At 47.9% G+C, this 26,267-nt stretch overlaps 1 protein-coding gene across 1 annotated transcript in view; it reads right to left on the bottom strand.

The window, feature by feature from the left end:
* Positions 1-6,695: 6,695 nt before the first annotated feature.
* Positions 6,696-26,267, bottom strand: part of LOC119086452 (ALK tyrosine kinase receptor-like) — a 400,966-nt gene continuing 381,394 nt past the window's right edge. Inside the window, exons 6-8 of the mRNA XM_037198009.1 lie at positions 17,138-17,269; positions 9,294-9,425; positions 6,696-7,149 (exon numbers count right to left, since the gene is read on the bottom strand). Coding sequence (XP_037053904.1) covers positions 7,019-7,149; positions 9,294-9,425; positions 17,138-17,269 — 395 coding nt within the window. The 3' untranslated portion in view covers positions 6,696-7,018. The remainder of the gene's footprint in view (positions 7,150-9,293; positions 9,426-17,137; positions 17,270-26,267) is intronic.

Raw genomic sequence — 26,267 nt, 5'->3', positions numbered from 1 at the left:
ACCTGAGCACAAGAAGAGGGCTAAGAGCAATCATGGCTGCCATTCATTAAGGATTGTGAAGATTCCCGAGTTTTCGAGTTTTCATCTGATGGTAGCAACAATCTCACACAGCAAGTAAAACAGGTATTTTTATCCCCAATTTGGAGGTGTGACTTTGTAGAGGTCAGATGGAGGTCAGATGGGTCCTCGGTGAGGTAGCAATGGGATTTCAACTCACATGACCTACGTTGACGTCAATGACCTTGGAGTGTTTAGAGATTTGGCTTTGAACCAATCTGGTTTAGACCACCTGGCAGCAGATTGACCTTGGGCGAGACATTCAACTCTTTAAGCCCCAGTTTCTGCATCCGAAAATGGGGGTTTACACATCTTCACCAGACTGTCCTGATAATGAGGTGATGAAGTAAAATGCTGAGTATAGGAGCAAGCTGTGTACCAGAGGACTAATGTAGAAACACATTCTGAGTTAACTCTACATACGTTGAGAGTCCCTTCCCCTGGCCCTGGCTGAGGGAGGATTTATTTCTTTAAAGGTGCAAAGAATGAGGGTCTCTGAAGGCTCTAATTAAGATGTTTGACCTGCTTTTAGGGTAATACAGATGAGTGATGCAGAGAAACCCAAAGACCGGAACCCTTCACATTGAAAGCAAGTTTCTCTTAACTTTCCTATGAAACAAGCGCTCCAGAGAGTCTTAGGTCTTCTGCGAGGTTGGCCCCCAAGTAGGGTTGGAGTCAATGCTTGCTGGCTCAAGACCGTTGACTCTCCAAACCCACGGCATCCCTGTTTTGCTGCCCGCTGGCTCCACACTCCCACTAGACGTCTGTGGTCCAAGCGGTCAAGTCCATAGCCCCACCCTTCTTCCTCATCTGCGTGCGGAGCAGAGAGCATCCCTTCCTTCCCAGGGCCAGTGTAAGGCAGAGGAAGCAGCTCGGCTCTCCCCGATGTGCAGTGGATTCTTACTGTAAGTGATGCCCTTATCGTCATATGGGACAGTTGCTATCGGGAACCTAAAGGACGGCTCTGTATCCTAGACACACACCGTGGGCCTTCGGAAAAGCCATTTGGAAAGTGTCTCCAACACCACTCGAGGCTCCTCTCCCCACTCCCTAAAGCAAAGAAGCCTTTGCCCAGGCACCAGTGAAGGCTGTCTGAGGTTAGCGTCTCCATCCTTGGGGTGCTGCTCTGCCCATACGTAGCTGGATTCCTCTGGGCACAGGAGAGAATATGACTGTGGGGCTCTGGGGGAAGGGGAGGCAGCTACACGAAGCTCCCATGCTGCTCTGGCTTATTCCAGATGACTGCATCCCCCTGCAGGAGCCAGAGAGGCCTTATGCCTCCTGCTGAGCTCCAAATCATGTTCTCCTGGATAGAGAATGGACAATCCAGATGGATGCTGGAGGAAGGTATTTTCAAAATGGTTTTCCCCAAAGATACCGCATAGGCAGAAAGCATCAAAGTGAGTGCAGAAACAACCCCTGGCTGGACCAGTGGGTTTGCTCCTAATTGAGGCCAAGACTGAAGCCTGGCAGTGAGAATGGCTTCTTCCTGAGATGAAGAACTGCATCTACAGAGATGCAACTGCCCCTGTAGAGACTTCTGAGCATCAGAGAAGATGGGGCTGGATACTCACAGGAGCTCTGCCTGATGGCTATCTTGGTCCTCTAGTACCAGACTGAAAGGACCTGTGCTTGCGGGGAGGGAAGGATGTTACCCCAGAGTCCCTTCTAGATGGTGCTAGTCCCTAATTGGTTACCAAGAGGAGTTCTCCCTTCACCATAGTGTGTTTGTGCTGCCCTGCCTGGCCACACTAGAGCGGAGGCTGGGCTCAGGTCGACCCTGGTGTACTACTGGCTTGTACTTCACTGATCAGCTCTTAAATACAACGCAGGGGAGAACGGGTGAGCAGAGGAGGGAGGAGGGCCGAGCTTTCCTCTCTGTGGGAGCTGTACGGGCCCTGGAAATGACCACCTCATTCAGGATCAAGTCCAGGAGGCCTTGAAGCCTCTGTTCTCCTTCCCATCAGCTGGCACTGGCTAGACACGTAAGGCTAAGAACAGGGCACATACAAGGAACAAATAGCATTCGAATCCCACAAGGGAGCCACGACGGATGTCCCAGTTACAAATGGAGTGGTATTCCTTCGGTCTCCACAAGTGAGAATCCCTCTCTGGTGGGTGGTGGAGCTCTGAATAGGCAAGTGGGATGCCAGGCATATGGTGGCTCATATCAGCTCCCTCTAAGCTAAGAAAGGGTCATCCGTCCCACAGGGCAGCATGAGAGAGGAGCATGACACCCAGAGTCAGGAGGTCTGGCTTTGGTCTTGACTTATATTTCTTGCTTTGGGGCTGTGATATATTTCTTTCCTGTCTTGCCAAGACAGGCTTTCTCCTCTCTAGGGCAACCCGGCATGTACCCTAACCTAGACCATGGGTGGAGTCTAGACCCTGACATGCATGTGTATAGAATCTGCTCTCCGAAGTGGGCTTTATCAGCCCTTGGCTCTTCCTGCACATTGTCCTGGCCCTACCCTGTTTGGGCAGGGACTGCCGAAGCAGAGCTCCACTGTTTCAGGTTCTCCCCCGACTTCAAGTCTCTTTATTCTTGGTATCCTCTTTTTTTTTTTTTCTTCTTACCTTTCCATAGATTTTGTCATTAACTGAAAACTTGGTCATCAAGAGAGTCCCCATGTTTCCTGGCCTGCTTGCTCAGGAGGACATGGGGGCAGCCTTGAATGAGTCCAGTCAACACTGCTGATTCTCATCCTGAGAGGCGGGTGAGGAAAGGGCTATTGCTCTATGCATGGTCACCAGAAAAAGCCTTTTAAAAAATCTAAACCAGAGAGCAATTGATGGGAGAGTCCCACAGCTTCTATGGGACTGTCACCACAGGCTATCTTTTCTCAGTGGGGTATAGGCAGGGCTTGAAGGATGGAAAAATGGAATCCCCTGTGCCAGTCTTCTCTCCCACATTTGCTAGTATAAACAACACAGGATGTGCGGCTCCTTTCCTCTAGGGCAGAGAGCCCACGCAGACATGGCAGAAACCCACAGTTGACCTTCTGCCTGAGCTCAGCTGCCCTAGTAGTGAGTTAAAGTTATTCTTATTCAATTTTTTTTTCTTTATGCCTTAGGCTGATCTCATGGTGGAAAGGTCTGGATGTGTTCCAGGATACTACTGTGTGTACGCATGGACACACACATGCTCACATGTACATGGTTGTAAGGACAGAATGGCAGTTCTGATGAGATCAGAAAACCAGCAGTTGGGACTGACCCTCCCCCCCAAAACAACAACAACAACAACAACAAAAACAAAAAAAACTGGTGCATCACATCCATCTTCCAGGGTCTTTCATATTCCTGCAGCCCATAAAGGAAAAACTGCTCCCATGTTTGAGGGTGGAAAGGAATGAGAGACACCTACTCTCTCCCGCCCCAGGGCCTTCTTCTGTCCTGAGAACGTGGCTTAAAATATTCTAGTCACAGGCAGGCTATTCCAATAAAACAGAATTTCAAACCGCATAGGGCTTGTTGAGATAGTCAGACTTCCGGGATGTGTGAAAGGCGGGGGAGGGGCGGGACAGCCCCTGCCCCTCTCCTGCCCCCTTCTCCGTTAGCAGCCTTCTACAATGCTAGACGCTAGACGCACCGGAACGTCTCAAAGCCAGACCGGAGCAGGCCTGACAGCACACCGGCGCATGAGAGCCACGGCAAGGCTTCCCTCCCGCGTGGCAACTTTAATTATTTGAACTGGAGCTCGGTGAAATAGTGAAAATAAAAATAAAATAAAAATCAGAAATATATTGTAAGTGGCTCCCTCGTTTCCTGCAGAGAATAGCTCGTGGCGGAGAAAGGGAACTGAAAAAAAGCCACAGTGCTCTCTCTTGTTCGTGGCGGGGCCAGGAGGAGGGTCTTTAAATATTCATGCTTTCTGTGCAACTGTGCAAAGAGCAGGAGGAGGTGGTGCCTACAGGAGTGGCTGGGCAAGAGAGGTGGGCGTGGTGGCTGCGGGTAGCCAGATGGAGGGCACGGGAGCTGGGAGGCCTCTGGAAAGCTCTAGAAGCTGGGTTGGCACCAGGTCCACGCTGGCCACGTCTTCACTGTTGGCGGGTACCTGACCTGGTTCTCTACGCTCTTCCAGCCCCGCTTCCTCCTCCACCTCTGTGTCTGCTCCGCCATTTCTAACTTCTTTTCTGACTCGTGTGTTTACCCTGCTTGGGGTGGAAGGTATTGGGGGAGGCTCTGCGTGCAGTTGGGATGGAGATGTTGTTCGTTTGGCAGGCACATCAACAGCCAAAACAACAACAACAAACAAACAAAAACAAAACAAAACTGCAAGATCCAGTGTCGGCACTACATCATCAAGGATGGAGATGAAGATGCAGAATTACAGCTCTGTGGGAATCCACAGATGGATGTGGGCTGTCTGCAGAGAAGGTACTTTACACCAGGCATCAGTCCTGAAGTCCAGATCAACCAGGCTATCAGTCCCTATGGATCTGTCCCTCATCAGAGACATCCCCTATACCTCTATCTAGCATTTAGCCCTCTTCTTTTTTATTTTGTGTGCATTGGTGTTTTGCCTGCATATATGGCATGTCCGTCTGTGTGAGGGTGTCAGATCCCCTGGAACTGCAATGACAAAGAGTTGTGAGCTGCCGTGTGGGTGGTGGGAACCGAACCTGGGTCCTCTGGAAGAGCAGCCAATGCTCCCAACCACTGAGCCATCTCTCCAGCCCACACTTGGCCCTCTTAATCTAGGGAAGCCCTTTTAGGAGTTGTGAGGTTCAAAGACCTGAGTCAATCTCATGGTCTTGCACAGCAATCTAACATTCTCTGGTGCTCCTGCTATTGGAGCCTCGTTACCCTGGAAGAAAGGAGCCCACTTCTTACCTTCTGCATTAAGGATGGGGTGGAATGAGTGACAGAGGTTATAAACCTGGACACACACATTTCTTTTTTGGTTATTTGTTGTCCCCCAGCCACCACCCCACCCCGAAACAACAACAACAACAACGCCTTGCTCTTAACACTGAGAGCCCATCAACCATAGATGATCGATGTGGTTCACACAACGATGGACTGTGAAGTCATGGCCGTATAAACATACACGAACATGAATGATGTGAATGTGGGGGGTGGGGACCCACTCCTTTCCTTCCATGGTGCTTGCTCAGCCAAGTGCTGGAAAAGGGCAGGAAATAACAGAAACAGCCTAGAGCAAATCCAACTGGAGGGAAAAGAAAGTCAAGGAAATCTGTCTCAGCTATTGATCAACTCAAAGGTTATCACAGAAGTGACAGGGTATTAGGAAAATAGCGCTTTGCTTTGACATTTCTTCCGCTGAAATTAGGCTCATAGTAAACCCAGCGAAGAATAAATTTAAAGACCAAATGCTCCTTAGGAACCTCCTGTCCTCTCAGGTGGGCCAACCATCTGTCTCCACTCAGGTTTCCTCCCAAGAAGCCTTCCCCTCTCCGTACCAGCTCTGAGGCATATCGACAGTGACGCCGTAATTCCACCACCTGCACCAGGTACCACCGTTTCTCCAGTACAATTTATTTTTAATGGATCTATTTATTTCTGCCCAGACTTCTTTCAAAAAGAAGTTAAGGTGGCTGAGAGATACCCAACGCCTGATGAGAAGATGACATGGACAGAGAGGGTAAGAAAGATGGGTCCCGTGCATAGTTGGGAAGTTAGGCAGCTACAAACATGTTTGCTTGCTAAGAGGCGGGCAGGAGTGGGTATCTCTGCTTTAATTTAACCATTCATTTGATTAAAAAATCATTGTATCCCTCTTTGGTTCTTTGTTTAATGATTGAGTTTTTGTTTGACAAGGCTCCTGGAGGGTTTGAATTTGGGCCCTTAGCAAAAGGAACCTTGTGTACTTCTTCTGCTGCCTAGAGCTTTCCTTCCTGGGATTTTTTTTTTTTTTAACCAGTTGAAAGAGATGCAACCTGGTTAGTTTTAGAATGTCGACAACATGAGAGCAAACATCTTTCCTAGAGGGTGCCTAGCTAAGACCAAGACAGCAGTTTCTTCTGTGGACTTCCACAAAAAGAGGATTGGCTGAATCTAAGCTCTGGGCTGGCTCTCTGTTGTGTGCAAGATGAAGGTGTAGGAGCCATGGGGTGCAAACATCCCCAGCTATGGCCTGTCTTCTGCAGCTCATGTCTGGCAGAAACCCCCTTCTGAGCCCAGGCTCCTTGTGTTTACACAGGTTGCTAGGCACTGTGGTAACACTATGACTATAGCATCCTTTCTGCTCCCTGGTCCCCCAAGCCTCTTGCATGTGTTAAGCTGTTCAGTCCTCACCCATGTGGGCTAGCCTAGATAAAGATCATAACATCTCCACTCTCTAGGTAAGGGAACTGATGCCCAAGAGGTCAGTGAGCTGCCCAGACAAATGGTACAGTAAGTCAATGTGGAACCTGTCTGAGATTCTGGTCCTTGATGGAGAGTACACTGTGCTATTGTGGGTACAGGGGAGTCTTAACATGAATTTCTTGGCCCCTGGAGACTATGACCCATAAGATAAAGAACATGTCATCAGACCTCAAGGCCTCACACTCCAGAGACAACAGCTTCAGGACTCACTTGGGTAGTGGCTTTGTTGTACTTTACTGAATGCCATTGATGTCTTGGTGAAATTATGTAAATAAATTTTTTTGGGTGCTTTCCAGTGTTCAAAGTGTATTAAAAGAACTTGATATTTTGAAACAAGATTTTTAAAGAAAGACTTGTAAATCCTATTACTCTTCCCTATTGTGCCTATAATAAGAAATATTTTCCTGGGTTTGCTTAAATCAAGGTCCTGCTGCAAAAAGTGTGGTGCAGCTACCTATGGATGGGCATTTAAGGTGAGACTCCCTGCTGATGGGTCTTCACCGTGTGGGTAGGTGGAATGTACACAAAACATGGCAGAAACAGTTCTCCTGTCTTCCCAGATATTCAGGCGCTACTTTCTTTATCTGTTTTGAATCACCTGGAAGTGACCGAGGGATGGGAGGAGAAGTCAGGGACTTAGAGGAATCCAGACACTTGCCTCACATGGAGAGTTCTTCATTGGTGCAGGGAATGTAGCACTGGTCACAGTTGCACTTTCAGAAGTGGAAACGTCAGTGGTGCTGAGCAATAGGGCTTGACCTGGGAGGGAGGAAGAAAGTCACAGACGGATTAGCATTGTGCACTGAGGGATACGGTGAGGGGATCATGTAGGGTTCTGAATGAGAGCATCTTTGAGGATGCTGCTTTCTCTCCTACAGTGGATAAGGACCCCGGCTCATGCTAAGTCCTTCATTCCAAACTGCCTAGGAGGTCCCAGCACCATGCACCTGGCTACTACATGTCTACATTCTCAAGGTCATCGGCTTCAACCCAGGAGTAGCTGGAAGCAAGCTGGATTCTCCTGACCCATGTGTAGTCACGGTAGCCCTTGGCTTCTGATAGTCTCATGACCTTCACTTTTTCCACCCTGCTCCAGACACCAGGTCATCCTGTGGCCTGTGCTCTTCCCAAGGAGACTAATTTCTTGTCTTTCCTCAGGGTCACTTGGTCTGAAAATCTGGGAGATGATGAGCTGCCAATCATCATGGTGGATGGAAGAAAACTCTTTAACCCTCCAGGCATGACAGAGCATTTTGAAGATCAGTGCTTTGGAGATGGGAGCTCTCATCTTCTCAGGAGTCCACAAAGCCCCCCAAGTCTCTAGTCCTTCATTTCTACTGTTCTCCATCTCTGAGTAAAGTTTGATATCAAATTGCTACAGAGTAATGAATGTGGGTTATTACAGAGCAGAGTTATCACTACAGACCAGAGATACCGAAAAGCTCAAGACCAAAGAGTTGGGGTTAGACAGATGGACAAAGATCAATCAGTCATGTGGGGTAGGGAACTTACAAGTGTAGAAAATATCATGACCCATGAATAGCATTTATAGAAAGGTAGATATTTCTTGGGGCCAAGGACAAATGGCCTGGGATTTAGAACTATCATGAGGTCCACTACTGGAGAGGTGGTGGGAGCCTTATCACGGAATGTATCCACCACGACTGGGTAATCATTTGCTATCATGCCACAGGGGGAGCTATCAGAGTGGAATCATATATGAGGGACTTGTCTGGCTGTGGGTCCCGCTCTTCTCAGTTCCTTCTGCGGATAAGGAGCCAAGGTGGTAATAACATGAAGTAAGGATCGAAGAAGAATAGGGAGCCCCTGGGTCCTTCCCATCCAGTAAGTGGCCTCTGTGGAACTCCAATCTAGCTACAGTAACTCAGCCTTCTGTATAACAGGGCCACTGGGAAAGTGTCCTGGCCCAAAGCCAACCCCCCTCACAGCCACATAGTCTCTGGGTGCTGTCACAATGGATCTGGACACCATCCTCTCACACACCCTCCAGTCCTGGTAGTACATCTTAAAATAACCCACAGGATACATAACGTTTGCATGGGAAGGGAGGGGTTTTGGGTGAGGGTGTCTGGAGTTCTACCTAGAGAGGGCAAATACAGAGTAGGAGGGACAGAGACAGAGCCTCTCCCCCAGTCCCATCCTTCCCAGAGGCGGGGCACCTGAACCTGTCTCTACATAGTCACTGGGAATCATAGCTGGTGGCTGACCTAGGTTCTCCACAGCCTGGTTTTGTGAACTATGGTGGTCTTGCCGACCCTCTGTTTCAAACCCCTCTAGCTGGTGACTCTGAGTTGGTGTCAGCCATCTCCGATGAAGGTGGTCATGTCTTTCTGGCACCGAGCAGGGATAATGGTGGAGAGACTCCAAAAAGGGGAAGTCAGTTATTGTCAGCTGAAGTTGGTGGGAGTAGGAGATGGCTGAGGAGTCTGGACCACAGGAAATAACCCAGCTGTCAAGCGAGGTTCCCAGGGCACAGCCCAGGCACCTAATACAAGGCCTCCCTATGCCACAGTCTTTCTAAGCATAAAGGTGGCTATGGCTTTCTCTTTCCCAATGCATTATGTTCCTGACCCTTGGTAGGACCTCAGTGTTGAGTAAAAGAATGATTTTATTGGGACTATTGCTGCTGGTTTTCAGCTAACCCCTCATCAAAGTTCTACATCTAAGTAATAAAAGGTGATGTTGAGCTTGGACATGTTCAATAATTCTAGAGCTCAGGAAGAGATGAAGAGGAGATCGGGTGTGAGCATCCCAGGTAAGCTTTGAGCAGAATACTGCATGTGAGGAGATGCCTCGGTGGGCTGGGTCAGGATCCTACATCTTTTATTTGTCCACTTAGACACTAGGGTAGACTCCAAGAAGAAGGAAAGAGAGGGTGGTACCTTGGTAGTCCTGGAAATGGGCATTCTTGAGGGTCCTCACTTGCCACCGGGGCATATGGGGTGAAAGTGGACCTTGGGTCCAGCCACAGAAGCCATCCTCGAAGTTACAGTAAAAGCCAGCAGGAAGTTTACCTGTGGAGAGATTGTGGGCTACCGTCATTACCAGTATACTAAGGCAAACCACGCTAACACAAAGAAAATTAGCCAGGGATGACCAAGTTATCCTCACCAGTGGTGGCCACCCACTGAGAAGAGTACCCCTTTCTGTTGTGTGTTGTGTTTTGTGTGTGTGTGTGTGTGTGTGTGTGTGTATTGGTTAGTAATTCTCTGATCCTTCATTTAAAGTGAAATGGTAATAACAGTTCCACAGCTCAGTCTCGTATATGGCAAGGCAGAGACTCAGAAATGCTAAACAAATCCATACAGCCAAGAATCATCCCACTGGAATGAGAACCCATGTTGTCTGTTTCTCATTTCTGTACTTTTTTTTTTTTTTTAGATTTATTTATTTATTATGTATACAGTGTTCTGTCTGCATGTATCCCTGCGGGCCAGAAGCGGGCACCAGATCTCATTACAGATGGTTATGAGCCACCATGTGGATGCTGGGAATTGAACTCAGGACCTTTGGTAGAGCAAGCAGTGCTCTTAACCTCTGAGCCATCTCTCCAGTCCTCATTTCTGTACTCTGAATGCTGGTCCACTAAGAACATGGTCCAAGACAGGACAATGGATAGCTAGGAGACACACATCTGTTATGGCCGACACAATGATAAGACTGTGGTGGTGGCAGAGAGAATACTAACGGGGGTGGTGGTGGTGGTGGTGGTTGGTTTGAATCTTTCAAAGTACCCCCCCCCCCACACACACACCGTCTTCACAGACATACATTGTTCAAAATTTCGCTGACAGTGAAGCGAAGCCATGTACCTGAGTTCTGCACCATTTGTTAGATGAGGGGCAGTTGGGTGTGTCTCATAGGGTTCTAGTCTGGGAAAAGTCCTAGAGTGAACCTTCAGTCTCTACATCCCTTCCTTTGCTGTTGTGACTGGGGAGCTTTTTTGTTCCTGACTGAGCCTCAGCTAGCCAGGATCCCTGCGGAGCGGAGGCCCCGCCCACCCCAGTGCTCACTGGGCCGGTGCTGTAAATGCCAGTTCCAGCAGGGGAGGTTTGGGAATATTTCATTCCTGTAGCATCACCTGGGCAATCCTGCTTAAATAGTCCAGGTTATAGTGGCCTCTATGCCATCTAAAGGTTCAGTAGCACGGGGGCCATCAGCTTTCTATGCCATGTATTTCCCAGGGTTCCCCAGAAAGTCGGAGGTGGGGGAGGGGGAGAAGAGAACTCACTTTCTTCAGCTTTCCTAGAGAATGGGTCTGGGCAGGTTCTCAGTCAGGAGAGCTGGTGGGCTGTTCTAGGCTAGGCTATTCCTCCATTGCCCCGCAGCTCCAGGCCGAGCTATGAGGAAGCAGCGGGTTTCTACCTCCGTGTGGGAGAGGAGCTCTCTAAGAGACCCACGGCTCTCCATGCCCTTCCTCTAGCTCAGCCTTCTTGGCAGTGTGGTGGATGAGGGCCCTCCTGCTTCCTGGCTGTGACAGCACCTTAGTGAATTATTACTCATTTCCTCCTCGATTCTCTGCGCATTTCACACAGAGGCAGAATTATAAATTAAAACGGGCTGTCACCGACTCGGAGAATCTCTTCCCATTTATACCCCCCTGAAGAAATCATTTCCCCCCAAGCCCTGCGTGTTCTTCTGATTAAAAATCCAAAAGCTAAGGAGATCTCTCTGTTTTATTTTTTACTCCCACCCTCAAGGGATCCCATATCCACTTCTTGCACAGAAACCAACTGGCGTCTAAGCAGTGACCTTCTAGGAGAGTCCTTCATAGGCTGTGCTTTAAAAGCCAAGGCTCCCCAAGGAAGCGGGCAGGCTGGTGGGAGGAGTCAGGGGAGAGCAAGGGCCCCACTACCGGCCCCCAACCCTTTCAGGTGCTGGCACCACAGCAGCACTGGTATGCACACCGAGGGCTCTAGACCCAGCCTTTCCTTCCGGTTGGGTTCTGTTGGGACAATCATTTCTTTTTTAGACCCCTCAGGGTTCCCTTTTGCAAAGTGTGTGTGGGGGAGGGAGGCGTGGCACGGGGGGGCATTTAGTTTCTATTTGATAGGGTTGGTTTTATGGTAAGATAAAGGAAGGGGGTGGAAACACCTATAAACAACATTGTGCAGAACTTATAAACAGTGTGGCAGTGGTATTACTCATTGCCATTTACACCCATACCAGGGAAAGTCATTGGGGGCGGGGAACAAGCAGATAGCACTACTCTTGGGGTGAGGAGCCGGGACAGGTCCTCCCTATCTTTCAGGAAGGGCCTACTAGAGTTGCTAGGAGCAGGGTCCTATTTATTATTATTATTATTATTATTATTTCTAAATAAAGGAAGAGGAGACAGGCAAGGCAACAAGTCAGGTCAATGGCTAGTTTATGCGACAGTCAGACCTTGAAGGAAGAAGGGGAGCGGAGAGGATGTCCATCTTTTTAAGCACGTTGGGGCAATGTGCTCTGGAAGAAAGGCACTCTGGAGGGAGCTGTGTAGGGGTGGGTCAAAACAGAGACCCCCCCCCCCCCCCCGACGGATTAGGCTGAAGCCAGGAAATCGTTGCTGAGGCCAATTGCTGAGCCCGAGGCTGGCCCAGAAGGGTGAGTCAATCAGCATCGTCTCAACCTTTGACTGTTAACCTCTTCTCATTCAGCCCCAGCACCTACTGAGTACACCGCCCCCCTGCCAGACTTTAATACCTATTTGGGGAAGGAAAGAAAACAGGTTTAATCCTTAGCTTCCTGTCACTGGAAATGGGCTCCAGGGACCAGGGACCCCTCGGTGGCCTGTGAGTTTAGAAGTAGGGAGGCTGGTTAGAATCTGTCTTTGAGAAAGCTCTCCAGGGAATGCCCGGCTACCTCTCATTGGAGAAATGTTGCTCTTCCAGGCCGCCCCCCCCCTTTCTTGGGCTGTGGCCAGGCCTCTCATCGTCTGGATGGCAAATGGAGTTGTGTGGGGGGTCAATCAATTCCACCACATTTAGCAATTATGACACCTGATTCCACTCTAAGGGAGACAAATGGGTAGAGTCGCAGGGACGTGACCCCCAGCCTCAGCTGTGGAGGCTGCCAAGTGTAAATGGCAAGGCCAAGTGACACCGCTTCTTTCTCTTCCCCTGGTGACAACTCCGTTAACATTTTTGATAAATATGTGTCATACATTTCCTTGAAAATATGGAGTCATGGGGAAAATGCTAGAAGAAATACATCAAAATATTATGGTTATCTTGGAATGTCTGAGAGGGAGGGTTATGGGCAATAGTATTTCCTCCTGTGCATTTTTTTCCCCTGGATCTTCCAAGTATTTTACAACCAAAATGTTTTATTTTACAATAAAGAAATAAACTTTAAAAAAACAAACAAACCTGGCTTTGCCTGGAAGGAAGTGCATGCCCACAAAACAGATGAGATGGTTGGGTTCCCCAGAGGGGGAGGGGAGGTAATCTACCTGCATCCTAGCTAATGAGTTGGTGAAGGGAATGATGGAGAGACTCCTGGCCCCTTTCAGGGGAGCCACATGTCACTGAGGCCCTTGGTCAGGACACACAGGGGCATTAGGAGATGCTCTCCACTGGCCACACACCTGGGATGCCTCCCTTGGATTTGGTGACTTTTTTTTTTTTTTATCTGAAAAGCAGGGATGCGTCACAAATAAGCAAACTGAGAACCCTCTTTTGTCACAGGAAGGTGGTGGTAGTAGTGTCCTGAGCCTTTTTGATTCTTCTCAGCCCCTGCGTTGAAGGAGAATCTATATCAAGGTTTAGTACTCGGCACAGCCAAAGCTGAAACTCCAGCCACAGGTGGGTGTGGCCCACAGCGTTCCAGAACACGAAGTCAGACTGAGCCGGCAGCCCCGTTCAAGCGTGGATGATTGCTTTAGCATCCTGCTCCCTGTGACCACGAAATAGGTTCATCCTGGGAGAGAGTACCTGGCACGGAGCAGATGCTCCTGTCCGCTGCTGTTCCCATCATGGTGATGGCTTCCGGCATCAAGGGGGTTACAGAGAACACAGCAGAAGTGCCAGAAAGAATAGGGCCATACGCGAGAGAAAGGATATCTGTTAAGACCTGTGCCAAGAGCTGGTGGAAAGATCGGACTGATTCTTTTTTTTTTTTTTGAAGTGAGCCTTCCTTCCTAGCAACTGGCTTCTGGTTTCTGCAGCAGGCGTGGGGAGGTTCTCTAGGGTGGAGTGGTCCTTCTGACAGCTGGTCAGAGCAGCTTTTCAAACATGCCTGAAAAGGCCACTGGGCCCCATGCTCCGGACCTTGGGACCCAAGCCTGGCTGTCCTGAAGTCTGCGAGCTGCTTCCAGAAATCCACGGTGACAGGCTGTGGAGAAGGGGGGGGGGGGGAGACGCCCCAAGCCACAGTAATAGGCTGGATCCCGAGGTCTCTGATCTCTAACCACAGCTTTGTTCCCGACGATGTGCGATGTGCGTGCTGTGTGACCCCGAGCAAATCAATTACCTTCTCTCTGCCTGCATTTTTCCCACTTGTAAATCAGGGCATGGCCTGCCTAACCTGTGTCCCAGCTGGGAAGTGCGGAAACCAAAAACTTTTAAAAGGCATTTGCAAAATTACAGAGCTCAGAGGCACCGCTGGGAATGCCTTGGGCACAAATAACTAGACGTGCGCCTATGGACTGCTGCCCAGGGCACTGTGGGCAAGCCCGGCTGCATTTTTGCTGTGAGAATTCTGAGAAAGACTGGGAACAAAGAGTGTGGGGGCAAGCAAAGTGCCACCCCGCAACTCTCCATGGAGTTTTATGTGAAAGCACACCACAGGGCCTGGGGATGTAGCTCTCCTGGCAGAATGCTTGTTTAACGTGCCTGAAGTCCCCCATAAAACTGGGCATAGTGGTGCAGGCCTTGGCTACGTCGCAAGTTGGAGACCAGCTTCAGAGACACAAGACCCTGTTTCAAACGTTTAAAACCTACCACAATTCCATTATCATTGGGACACTTTACTTGAAGTCTTTCCATTAAAAAAAAAGATTTTTTTTAATTTTTTTTGAAATTGAGAAATGGATGTCTATTGCTTCATTTTAATAAATGAATATAACCTCTTTTAAATTTCCATGGGGTCCAGATGACTTGGCACAGTTCCTCAGAGGTCAGTGGTGTCTGTGGTCTGTGTATCAGAGTCCCTGGTCTGGGCCCCACCACATCCCAGGCATGAATGCCTCCTGTCTTCCCAACCTAAGGGGCAACTCACAGCTTCATTCTGTGAGCCTGCTTTGGACTTTTCCAGCTTTGCAGATTGAACGCTTGTGATTTACCTGGCTTTAGGCGTTAGCACATTTCCTAGCCTACTACAGGTGCTCTGTAAGTGTGTGGTTTCCCTGGCAAAAACGGAGAGCTTGGCTGCTGAGAAGACACTGTTCAAATGGTGTAATCATTGGTGGGGAGTCTACGCTGCTCCCAGATATCAGCGTGGCCACAACAGTTGGTTTTTCTTTACGGTGCTCAAGTTTCCCAACTCACCCGTTCATTTCGGTCGCTACTCAGTGAGCACTTACCCCATGCCAGCAACTAGAAGAGATACTGGCAATGAAAAGATAACCAGACCCATCTGCCCACAGACAGGAAGTGGGACCTGGAAACTACCCTCATAACACATATTTGATACCTGCCTGCTAGGGTGGTTGAAATAAAAAAAAAAAAAAAAAAAAAAAAAAAAAAAAGACAGATAATATCAAGTGTTAGCAAAGAGAAGAGGAAACAGAATGCCTATATATTACTGGTGGACATATATAGAATGGTATAGCCACTTGCAAAGAAATTTTGACACTTGCTCAATATGCTACATGTAGAGTTACTGTGTGAACCAGGAACTCTATCCTAGGGTTATATAGAGAGAACCTGAACACTTATCTGTGTCCAAACTGATAGGTGAATATTCATGGCAGTATTATTTACAGTAGGGTCAAGTTGGAAATAATATAAATGGCCATGAATCAATGAGTAGATGGGAATATGGTGATATTTTATTTGTGCTGTAATGCGATTTTATTTGTATGTTAATAAATAAAGTGGACTGTGGATCAGAGCTAAAAGCAAGACATTTAGCAGAAGTCTGACAGTGGTGGCACACGCTCTTAATCCCGATCACATGGCAGGCAGAGTCTCTGCATAGTCAAGGACAGAGCTAAGTGGTGACCTTAACCTTTAATCCCAGTACAAACCATAGAGACCTGGAGGTCTGTGTAGACAGGCAGTGATGAGGAAATCATGTGGCTGGGTTTAGAGGCAATGAGAAGGTAGAACAGAAAGGCAATAAAAAGGTCACACAGGAGAAGGTCTCTCTCTCTCTCTCTCTCTCTCTCTCTCTCTCTCTCTCTCTCAGGGGAAGAGACAGTTGCGATTGGTAAGCTAAAGGTAGTCTTGGGTTTCGCTAGTGCTCTGATCTCTTAGGCTTTAACTCTGTATTTGGCTCTGTGATTCTTATTTACTAAGACCCTTTTGAATTTCATCTACACGGGAAAATTGGGGTATAGCCATACAATGAAACAAAACTCTGCAATAAAAAAGAATGCAGGACTGGTATGCGCCATGGTGTGGCTGAACCTCAAAAATACTAAGCTCATTGAAGAAATTAATTTAAAAAGCGTGTATTATGTGATTTAGCTTCTATGCAAGGCTCACCGAGGTGCAGCTGTAGAAATAGAAAGACGAGCGGTTAGGAACCTTGACAAAAGAGTTGGAGGAAAACACAGAGACTGCAAGGCATTTCTTTCTGGGGGTGGTAAAATGTTAAAAATGTCATAAAACTCAACCATGGTCTTGGTTGTACAACCCCGTAACTATTCTACAGAATTGAAGTCTGTACTTCAATGAGTGAGTTACATGGCATATGGTCTACACCACAAAAAGTCACGAATAACACGTTTTTGGAAATGATTACGAGTGGATACACCCAGTCGAGTGGGAAGGGTACAGAAGGTGAAGTGAGCCAATGGCGCTCACTGGAGAGGGCCAGAAGAGGATTCCTGGAAGAAGGGACTGTTGAGAGTCTTGAAGGAGCAGACGGGACTCAAGAAAGGAAGTGTGTTATAAGCAGGGAAAACCACCTGAGCAAAGCCAGGGGGGAGGTACCAGGGAGCCACAAGGTGGTTTGAGATGGCTACAGCTGGGGTGCACAGGGGAGCTGGGGTGCACAGGAGACAGGGAGAAGAGGAGGGACTTGGAAAGTGAGGGCAGTGTAGGCATAGAGGCTTCTAATGTCATACCCCGAGGTTAGGCTTCATCTTGCTCATCTCTTCTGGGCCCACTGATGCCAAGAGCAAAACTTAAAAGATGTTATTTTTAAAAATGTATATATGTGTATGCATGTTTATATGTATACTGCATCCATGCAGGTGCTCACAGAGGCCAGAAGAGGGCATCAGATCCCATAGAAGTAGAGTTATAGGGAGTTGTAAGCCATCCAGTGTGGGTGTTAGAAACTGAACCCCAGTCTTCTGTAAGTGTAGCAAGTGCTCTTAACCACTGAGTAATCTCTGCAGCCCCTCATTTGGTTTTTAAGAGGTGTGACGACTGACCATGGAGGACTGTGTTGTTTCTAGACCTTATATCTTAGCTACACATTTTAGGAATCGTGTTGCCAGGAGAGTAGTCACCAGAATCACCGAGTATCAGGAAGGCCACTCAGGTTTGCATGCATGGTGTCACGGGGATATGAAGGGGCTATGGGCATGGATGGCTAGGATTGAGCAGGATCAGAACCAACCCCATCAACTTACTGCATAGCTGGCCCTCATCTTCTCCTTGGGCACAGTCGTGGTGGAAGTCACAGGCTTGTCCGAGCTGGAGGACTGTCTTATTCCAACAAGTGAAGGAACTCTGCAAGGCCATCTTGGAGCCTGGGGATGTTCCTAGAGGGCACATAGACAGACACATGTTCCTTGTTAATTTGGGTGGCTTCAGGCATTGGCTTAAAGCCAATGGAAAGATTGGTATGTGCCATGGTGTGGATGAACCATGGAAAGATTGCTCTACTACATACATTCCCAAGACCTGCAGAGATACCTGCATCTCCATCTGGCCACACTCAAGGCTGATGGGAAGCACCAAACCCCTTATACATATTCACAATCTACTCAGGATCTCACACTCCACCAATGGGTCGAGGCTTGTTCCATAATCTCTGAGCATTCTAGTATCCCCGAATCCATGATTTTCATGTAACAGAACCTCCTGGTGGAGCCCCCCCCCCACAGCTCTACCCTCAAGTAGAATTTAGATTTCCAACAGGCATACCTAGTGCAGTATAATCTACCCAGGCTCTGACATCAGATCCTAGCACTGGAATCACATACTGAGCAGATTTAGAGAGTAGATGCTCTCTCTGCTGTGAAGAGTATCACACATCATTATGGGAGATGGACCTGACTCCTTTGTGATTGGCTAGACCGACGATGTCCCTTCTCTATCTGGCCACTGTCTCTTCTATAAAAGGATGGATTTTGACTGTATTACTAAGATGCACTCCACTTCCCAAACCCTTAAAGGAACCACATTTTCAGGGAAGTGAGGGAGGGCTGTGTCTTAAAATGAATGTGTTAGCAGCTATGAGTTGATTGGATTAATAGTGATGCATTGTGAGAACGAAGCAGCCCGTTGCAAGTCTGAGAGATCAATGAGGACACGGAGCTGGCTGACCTGGCATCATCTCCCTTTTGAGTGGAGGAAAGGAAAGGTCTGGCTTGTGCTTCCAGATATTTAGCTCTCAGTGTCAGGTGGGTGGCTCTGGTCATGGTGGAGATGAGCAGCAGGGTCCAGTTGGGGTGACCCTCGGGTGTGGTTGTATTAGCTTCTACTCCTTGCCATGGCAGCCAGTGCCTTAACAGACTCCCCCCCCCCCTTCCCTCTCTGTGCTCCTGATGGCCCTGGTTCCTCCTGCCTCTCTGAGCCTCACATCCAGGGAAGCTTCTCCAATTTTGTCTGACAAGCCAGACAAATGATCTTTAATATCCAAAATTCTATCATTTTTTTTTTAAAGTTCACTAGAGTGCTCCCCATGGCATGGAAACTAACATCACACTAAGCCTGTTTACCTCTATAATTCTTCTGCCTACTGCTGTGGGATGGTCTGTATGTCAAATTGCTCTGATTGGTCAATAAATAAAACACTGATTGGCCAGTGGCTAGGCAGGAAGTATAGGCGGGACTAACAGAGAGGAGAAAAGAAAGAACAGGAAGGTAGAAGGAGTCACTGCCAGCTGCTGCCATGACAAGCAGCATGTGAAGACTCCGGTAAGCCACGAGCCAAGTGGCAAGGTACAGATTTGTGGAAATGGATTAATTTAAGCTATAAGAACAGTTAGCAAGACGCGTGCCACGGCCATACAGTTTGTAAGCAATATAAGTCTCTGTGTTTACTTGGTTGGGTCTGAGCGGCTGTGGGACTGGCTGGTGACAAAGATTTGTCCTGACTGTGGGCAAGGCAGGAAAACTCTAGCTACAGCCTATCTTGGCACACTGAGCTCAATGAGGCATCTATGCTGGTCTTAATGGTGCCCATCTCTATTTCCTAAGCAAGGAAACTGAGTTTAGAGAGGTTTGATGAGTAGCCTAAGGTCTCATGGCCAACATGTGAGACTCAAACCCAGTCTACCAGGTTGCAAGGCTGCCCTCCCCATCTCAAGGAAGGGACTGGCTGGGGGCAGTCTCCTGACTCCATCTGCAGGCCAGTTCAGATAAAGACAGCTCTGATTATCAGAAGATATAGTTGGAGAGTTTCTCTCTGGGTACCGCCAAGTCCCCGCAGTCCTGCAGACCACTTATAAAATGATCACTCAGATGCTTATATTACTTGTAAATTGTATGGCCGTGGCAGACTTCATGCTATCTAGTTCTTATATCTTAAATGAACCCATTCCTACAAATCTATAACTTGCCACATGGCTCATGGCTTACCGGTATCTGCTTCTCATGGTGGTGGCGGCTGGCAGCGTCTCCTGACTCAGCCTTCCACTTCCCCTCCTTGTCCCACCTATACTTCCTGCCTGACTACTGGCCAATCAGCACTTTATTTATCAATCAATCATCCACAGCAAGATGATTCAGGTGTTAAGGTACAGGCATTTCCCCAGAATTCAAATATCTTCTCCTGGATGGGAGAGAAAAAGGCTCCCAAGATTCAGGAAGCTCAGTGAATGATAAGATTCCCTTGGTCTGTTCCGCCCCCCCACCCCAGGTTATGCAAACAGCTAACAGTGGCTACAGAGGAGAAACCCGTCAGTGTTGCTGTCTGCAAGGTGGGCAGGGGGCTTGAGCACGTGTGTCTCATTACCCACGCTGAGGTGGGATTTGCAGAGTTATAGCCGTCTTCAATGCACCTGTGCTCCTGTAAGTAGCCTCAGAGAACTCACCCGCTCATCAAGGCAGACTTAGGCACAATTATTTCTTCAGTGTGTCACCAGCACTCTGTCCGGGGGTGACTAGACATTCACATTTCCTCAGGAAAAGCCGCACAACAGATGGTCACTTGGCATGGTCATGCTGGCTTCCAGCCTGGCTGAGCCTGCTCTATAACTTCTGGGTATAGGAGAAGAGGCTTCATGTCCTTTCACAGAGTCACATCTGGGCTTTTTAATGCGTACCTTAAGGTCCTCGGATGGGGACTCAATTGCCTTTGCCGTCTAATCTCCTCTTCTTTTCATCCGCCCCATAATCACGTGATGGTGCAACCACGTGTTACCCACGGAGGTCAAGCTCACAGACTTCACCTGTGACAACCCCTATACCTTGCATCCATTTGGCCTTGGCTCCTCCATTCGCTTGGGCTCCAGAACTCACAGGCAAGTTTTTATCATCTCCATGAAACTGAGCCGCTGGCTGTTCTCCAGCTCTACCCAGACTCGGCCTCTAGGAGGGTTCATGAGCATCTGTGCTCAGAGGTTATTTCTAGAACACATTGACCCAATGGCCCCCAAATCCTCAGAACGGAATAGGATGATGAATGTTACTGTCTGTGGCAAAGAGGGACTTTACTTGGCTGCTGGGATTAAACTTTTTAGATGGATTGACCCTCCTGGATTATTTGGGGGTGTGTGTGGGGATGGGGTGGGGGGGCAGCAGTGGGATCCCAAGAGAAGCAAGTCGGTAAGAAACAGGAGTTGTGACAGTGTTCTCAGACCACAGAGGCAGGGGACCTGTTCCCTCCCCTGCTCCTGGGAACAGATAGTTCCAGACAGCAACCCCTGAAACGCACTGGGGCTACAGGCAGAACTGGTGCTAACTAGTCAGAACTGGTGCTAACTAGCCAGAACTGGTGCTAACTAGCCAGAACTGGTGCTAACTAGCCCATTGTTCTTCCAAAGACCCCTCATCCAGGAGTTGCCTTGGGACTTCTCAAATACCTGCCTCAACTAAGGCCAGTTAGGTGAGGTTAGCTGACCCTGGGCCCATTTCCCGCTGGTACCACACCTTCTCCACTCCCTACTCTCTCATAAGCGACCTTAAAAGGACGAACTCTGCCCTCCCCACTGCTCTGTCAATAATAAACTCTTCCCTAAAGATCGATCTGAGTCTGTCTGTCTGTCTGTCTGTCTGTCTGTCTGTCTGTCTCTCACTGGGTTCCTCAAACCCCTCAAACTTAACAAGAGAAGCATGAATTTCAGAATAGGAGAGAAGATTATGATCCAAAGACCACAAAGGTCCCACAGAAGCTTGAAGAGGCAGGGAATAGGTTCCCCTGAGGAAACAGTCCTGCCCAATAGCATGCTTCTAGAAACTTCCCAGGGAAGTCTCAATTTCAGACTGCTTTGCACCCATCCAGTGAAAGCGATTTCAGGCCTTGGCACTCCGGAGCAGTGAGAGAATAAATTTGTGTCTTTTGAACCCAGAACAAAGCTTCTGGTAGTTCTTTACAGCAGGGACAAGAAATTAATACACGGTCTAAAACCAGCTCTAGCAGGGATCAGAGCTGAAGCCCAGCTCGGCTGTAGATGAATGGCCCAGCTCTTTAAATTGCTTCTGAGATGAGTGCTTAGAAGTTCCCAGGTCTGGTCATCTTTTCCCCTCTCCACCTCACCGAGAGGGAAGGATGTCATCCACCTATAACTGTGCCCTGGGACAGCATAAGGCAAAGTTTCTTCCAATGGCTCTAGGGTTCTAAGCACAGCATATATTTTGGCTTGCCCTTCTTCCCACACCCTGCCAGTTCCAAACACGCTCAAATGAAAACCCAGGATCAAACATAACTCAAAAGCACATCAGAGAGTCAATGCTCTTGTGAAAAGGTAAGGCGTCGAGTTCATTTTGAGGATTTGATTCTGTACACCCACTTCCCACTTTTCAATCATGTTTTTAACTTAAATTCCAGATTAAAAAAAAATAAAAATAAAAAGCCACACTTGTGTTAGACATTCCTTCTGACTAGATGGTCAATGATTCGGAGAGTTGCAATGTTGCAGGTCCAGAACCAAAGTTTCTCGGGCTACCTTAGCCCCATTTATTGCCTACCCTTGTGTATGACCTAACATCTTTGTGACAATTAGGTAAGTCCTGTTGGAATAAACAAACGAATGCCTCTCTCCATCAATCCACAGGCTAAGAATGTCATCAGATAACATTCGAGGTCAATAGCAGAGAGAGTTCCTTCTCTTGTTGTAAACTATGGTGCTTCCACTAATGGATTTGAAATGTCTCTTGATTTATGATTTTCTTTGTTCTATCATTATCAAAAAAAGAAACCACTCCTGTGTAAGGGTGTGGAGTTTGGGGGTAACTAAACCTGTGTTCCCAGGCCATGGTCACCCTATTTGGCTCCAGAATAAACTCTCTTATTCATTTGAGGACCATGGTTTTTTGTTTGTATGCTGACAGGGTCTTAGTAGAGAGGAGAGACATGCTTCCTCAATTCTGGTCTCAGGGAAGGTCCAGTCTCTCTCTCCAATGCCACAGAGCAGAGTAGAGGACTGTGGGAGCTAAGAAGGGGTGCTGAGAACTGTGCCCCAGGAATCCAGGCTGTGTGGGTCCCAATACTCATCTGCTTTCTGACCTCGTGACAAACAGGATGGGACTGCTTCATCATTGATAACGTGTGGGAGGAAATGGGGAGCCTGGTGATACCTCTAGGCCTCTCTTCCCTCCTTTGAGGTTTCTATCCCATTTCCAAATCCTGGGGCAAGTATTAAGCCCTCAAAATTATGTGTGGATGGTGCCAAGAGGGTGGGAATTCCATCCCACTATGTTTAGACACTTAGAGATAGGCATTTGAGGAGGGACTAGATTATCACATTAGGGTGGAGTCCCCTGTGATTGGATCCTACTGGCTTCATTTAAAAAAAAAAAAAGGCAAAGAGATCAGACAGAAACACATTTATACGCTGGCCATGATACCGTACAGCTCAAGAGGAGCCAGAGCCAGCACGCTGCTGTTTAGATTTCTAGCTGTGAGCTGCATAGAAGATGGACATTTAGAATGATAACAAAGGCTCTTCATGTGCTTGGTGACTTCATTTTCAAAGCGTTTTCCCTGGGTTTTTATCATGGGAGATACTTAATCATTGGACAGATTGCTCTCCCTCCAGCCTGCCACAGACAACACAAGAAAACTGAAGGACATTTTAAAGCCTCCCTCAAGTCGTGGGATATTTAAAGCTATGTCGTGTTTTATGCATATTGTGCATCGCATTGTGCGTCTTTAAGGGCACAGGAGTGTTTCTCCTATCCGATGTATCTTATTGCTTCTTCTGCCTTTCATTTATTTAAAATGCAAGTCTGTTGTCTAAAGTTGAAAGCACGGTAAAAGCAAACATCAGAGCACCCACAGAACCCCACCACCCAGGGGTGCTCTCTCCCCCTTTTGTAAAATGGCTTGGCTAATTTATCTTGAGTTCTTTCTGTGATTTACAAAGTGCTTATCATCCTGTGATACCTGGACAGGTCCTAAAATAATGATGGTGCCATCACAAACTTTTCCAAGGGCTTTAAACATTTCCCCTACGAATTCATTTTAATAGCTACAATCCAGTGTGATACCGGCCATCATTTATTTCAACATTATTCAACGATTGGGCTGCTAGTCTGTTTATAATAACACTTTGAAGAATATCTTTGTGCATAAACCTTTGCCTGCGTTTCCGATTATTTTCATAGGATAGATTCCCAGAAGTGGAATTACTGAATCAAAAGGTATAAACATTTTAAAAGCTCTTGATACACGTTGCCAAATTGCTTTCTAGAAGTGAATCCAATTTACACTCTTCACCAGCTGTGTTCATACAGGCACGCCCTTCATTCCACATCCTGGTCCACCCCGAGTATTATCAGAATTTGTATTTTAAACGAAAGGCTTGTTTACTTGGAATTTTTCGGAGAAGGAGGTTTTCGTGTGTTCTCAGCTTTTAAGTTCTTGTTTTTTATTATTTTCAGGGGTGGTACCAAACTCACGGTGTCAGACATGTTAGGCACGTACTCAACCCACCTCACTCCTTCGTCCAAGATGACTGATTTTTGTGAGATCACCTAATCCAGGCTTGGATGCATTACATTTACACATGTAGTATCCATTTTCATTCTTTTCCTAGTCTATTTTGGTATATGGGTATCTAGAGCTCCAGGGTAATGTGGATGTGTCTACATTTCCTTCATCGTTTCTTCTCCTCCTCTTCCTCATCCTTCCTCTTTCTCTTCTTCCCCTCCCTCCCTTCTACTCTCTTCCTCTGATGCTTAGAGAATTTGTTTCCTGTGGGACTGATAGGCACATGTGGGTCACCCTTCGTTGTCCGGCGGTTGGCCTGTTCTTGGGGATATCTTCCACCAGCCTTAACCTCTCAACAGCTGGGTATGTGACCCTGTTCCTCACCCATTTTCATAGATTTCCCCTTTTTCTCCTCGAATATTCCTTTTGCTTGGGCCTCTCAACACATTGCTTCTTGCATGCGGCATGGTGGAGGTTCTGCCTCATAGTATCACTAGCTGTTTGTCTTCTTCAGCAAACCGCTTCTGACTTGAAGGGAGGTATGGAGTCTTATGCATCTGCAACAGTGCCTGGTAATACGGTCCTCTCCATCCCTATGGTGACTGGGGATTGAACTGGTCCCCAGTGTATCAGTGGAGGAAGGTGCTATTAAATTTGATTTACTGTTGAGAATACAGAGTTCCACAGTGGGTCACTGGTTTGCTGAGGGATTGGGGAAAATCTGTGCCTTTCCACATTGTGTGTCCTTCCCCTCCCAATACCATGCCCCCCCCCCCTTTGCTTTTTTGAGACAGGGTTTCTCTGTGTAGTTCTCTGAGGACCAGGTTGGCCTCGAACTCACAGAGATCCACCACCTGGCTCTGCCTCCCGGAGTGCTGGGATTAAAGGCGTGTGCCACCGCCACCCAGCTATGTTCTCTCTCTTTTGTGCTGTCTGTCTAAGGGGTCATCCAAGTGATGGATGTGCCCAATACTGATAGTGAGCATAGAAGGGCAGGAAGTTGGCAAGCTTGCCCTTTACCCACAAGCCTTGACAAAGAGGGGTGTAGGAGTGGAGGAGAGTGCCGATTTCACTCTCTGGATGCCTGGGATCTATGGAATTTCATTCCTGGAACCTCTTTCTGGGTTCAGGCTCAGCAGTAACTCAAAGAAGCTGGCTCTTTCATCTCCGCTTCCTCTGGTACCTCCCCTCCTCTCCTGGAGGCACCCAGGTTCCTTGGTAGAGTTTCCTCTGGATAGAGCAAGCTTTATGCTTACCAGAGACTCAATTAGATGGGCTCCTGGTACTCTGATCTCTCCTGCCAGCCCCAACTCAGAACTAATGAGGCAGAACCGAAAACAAGTGCTCTGTTTCCTTAAGTTCTTTTTTTATGGGGGCCATAAATTCCTAGGAGGAAAATACCCTTGGTGAATGGTTTCAAACAAGAGCCCACGATTCCTAACAGCATCTTCTCTGTGGTTGGACAAGCATTGTTCTACCCTAGGAGCAGGCTACCCTGAGACGCTGAGTGGTTGTAGCCTGTCTCCAGAGAAATGGGGAAGGGGAAAGGCTTGGGCACGGGAGAGTGGCCTATTCTCTGCAGGTTTATCATGGGGGCTGGTCGTTTCCAAGTATGACTGCAGCACCCCAGGTTCCCCAGATCACTTGTGGGAGGACTGGTGTTCAGGGATCTTTCATTAATAATGGTCATCACTATGGAAACTTACTTATTAGCCCTGGAAACAGCACTTCCCCCCAGACCAACAATGTGAGTCACTGGATCTATTAAATCCCCGCCACTCCTTAGTTTTGCGGAGCGTTTTAATAGCCTGCCATGTGCTTCCTTGAGCCTGCTTTGTCTGAAGCTCATAAAAACCTGGTCGGACAGTGATTATCCCCACTTGATTAATCAGAAGAACCAGGGATTTTAGAGCCCGGGCAATGCTTGTTGCTTTTTAAACAGTAAAACATGTGGCTAGTTGCTTACTGGGGTGTTTTGCCTGAGATTCACAGCTAGTAGCCCAAAGATAAGGACCCAGAACTTGGCCAGATGGTCCTTCAGTAACATCTTGTCCTATGACTCATGACAGATCATCTGCCATAAGCAATGCCCTGATGTCCACAGGAGTCAGTTGTCAGGCAGGTACAAAATAGCATTGGTGTTCATGCGTCACCAGGGCCAATGCCATCAGTATCTCTGGAGGAGATGTCCTTGGCACTGGCACTGCTCAAAGACCCCTGGATGTTTCCAGGGGCACACAGTTGAGTGGCATGACCTTGGAGGCCCGGAGGAATCTGAAGGTTAATATCTGTGAATCTTGGATAGGTCCTTTGTCTCTACGCTACCACTGTCCTCTAGAACTCTAGAGTGTTGACCTCAGGTCTTCTCTCAAAGCCTCTTTGTGTCCACGATCTCCTGACTGGGTTCTAAGCAATGGCGCTGATGGCTACATGTTGATGAG

Source organism: Peromyscus leucopus, chromosome 22 (assembly GCF_004664715.2).
Source record: "Peromyscus leucopus breed LL Stock chromosome 22, UCI_PerLeu_2.1, whole genome shotgun sequence".
Taxonomy (NCBI): domain Eukaryota; kingdom Metazoa; phylum Chordata; class Mammalia; order Rodentia; family Cricetidae; genus Peromyscus; species Peromyscus leucopus.
This window is presented reverse-complemented; position numbering and strand designations above follow the sequence as displayed.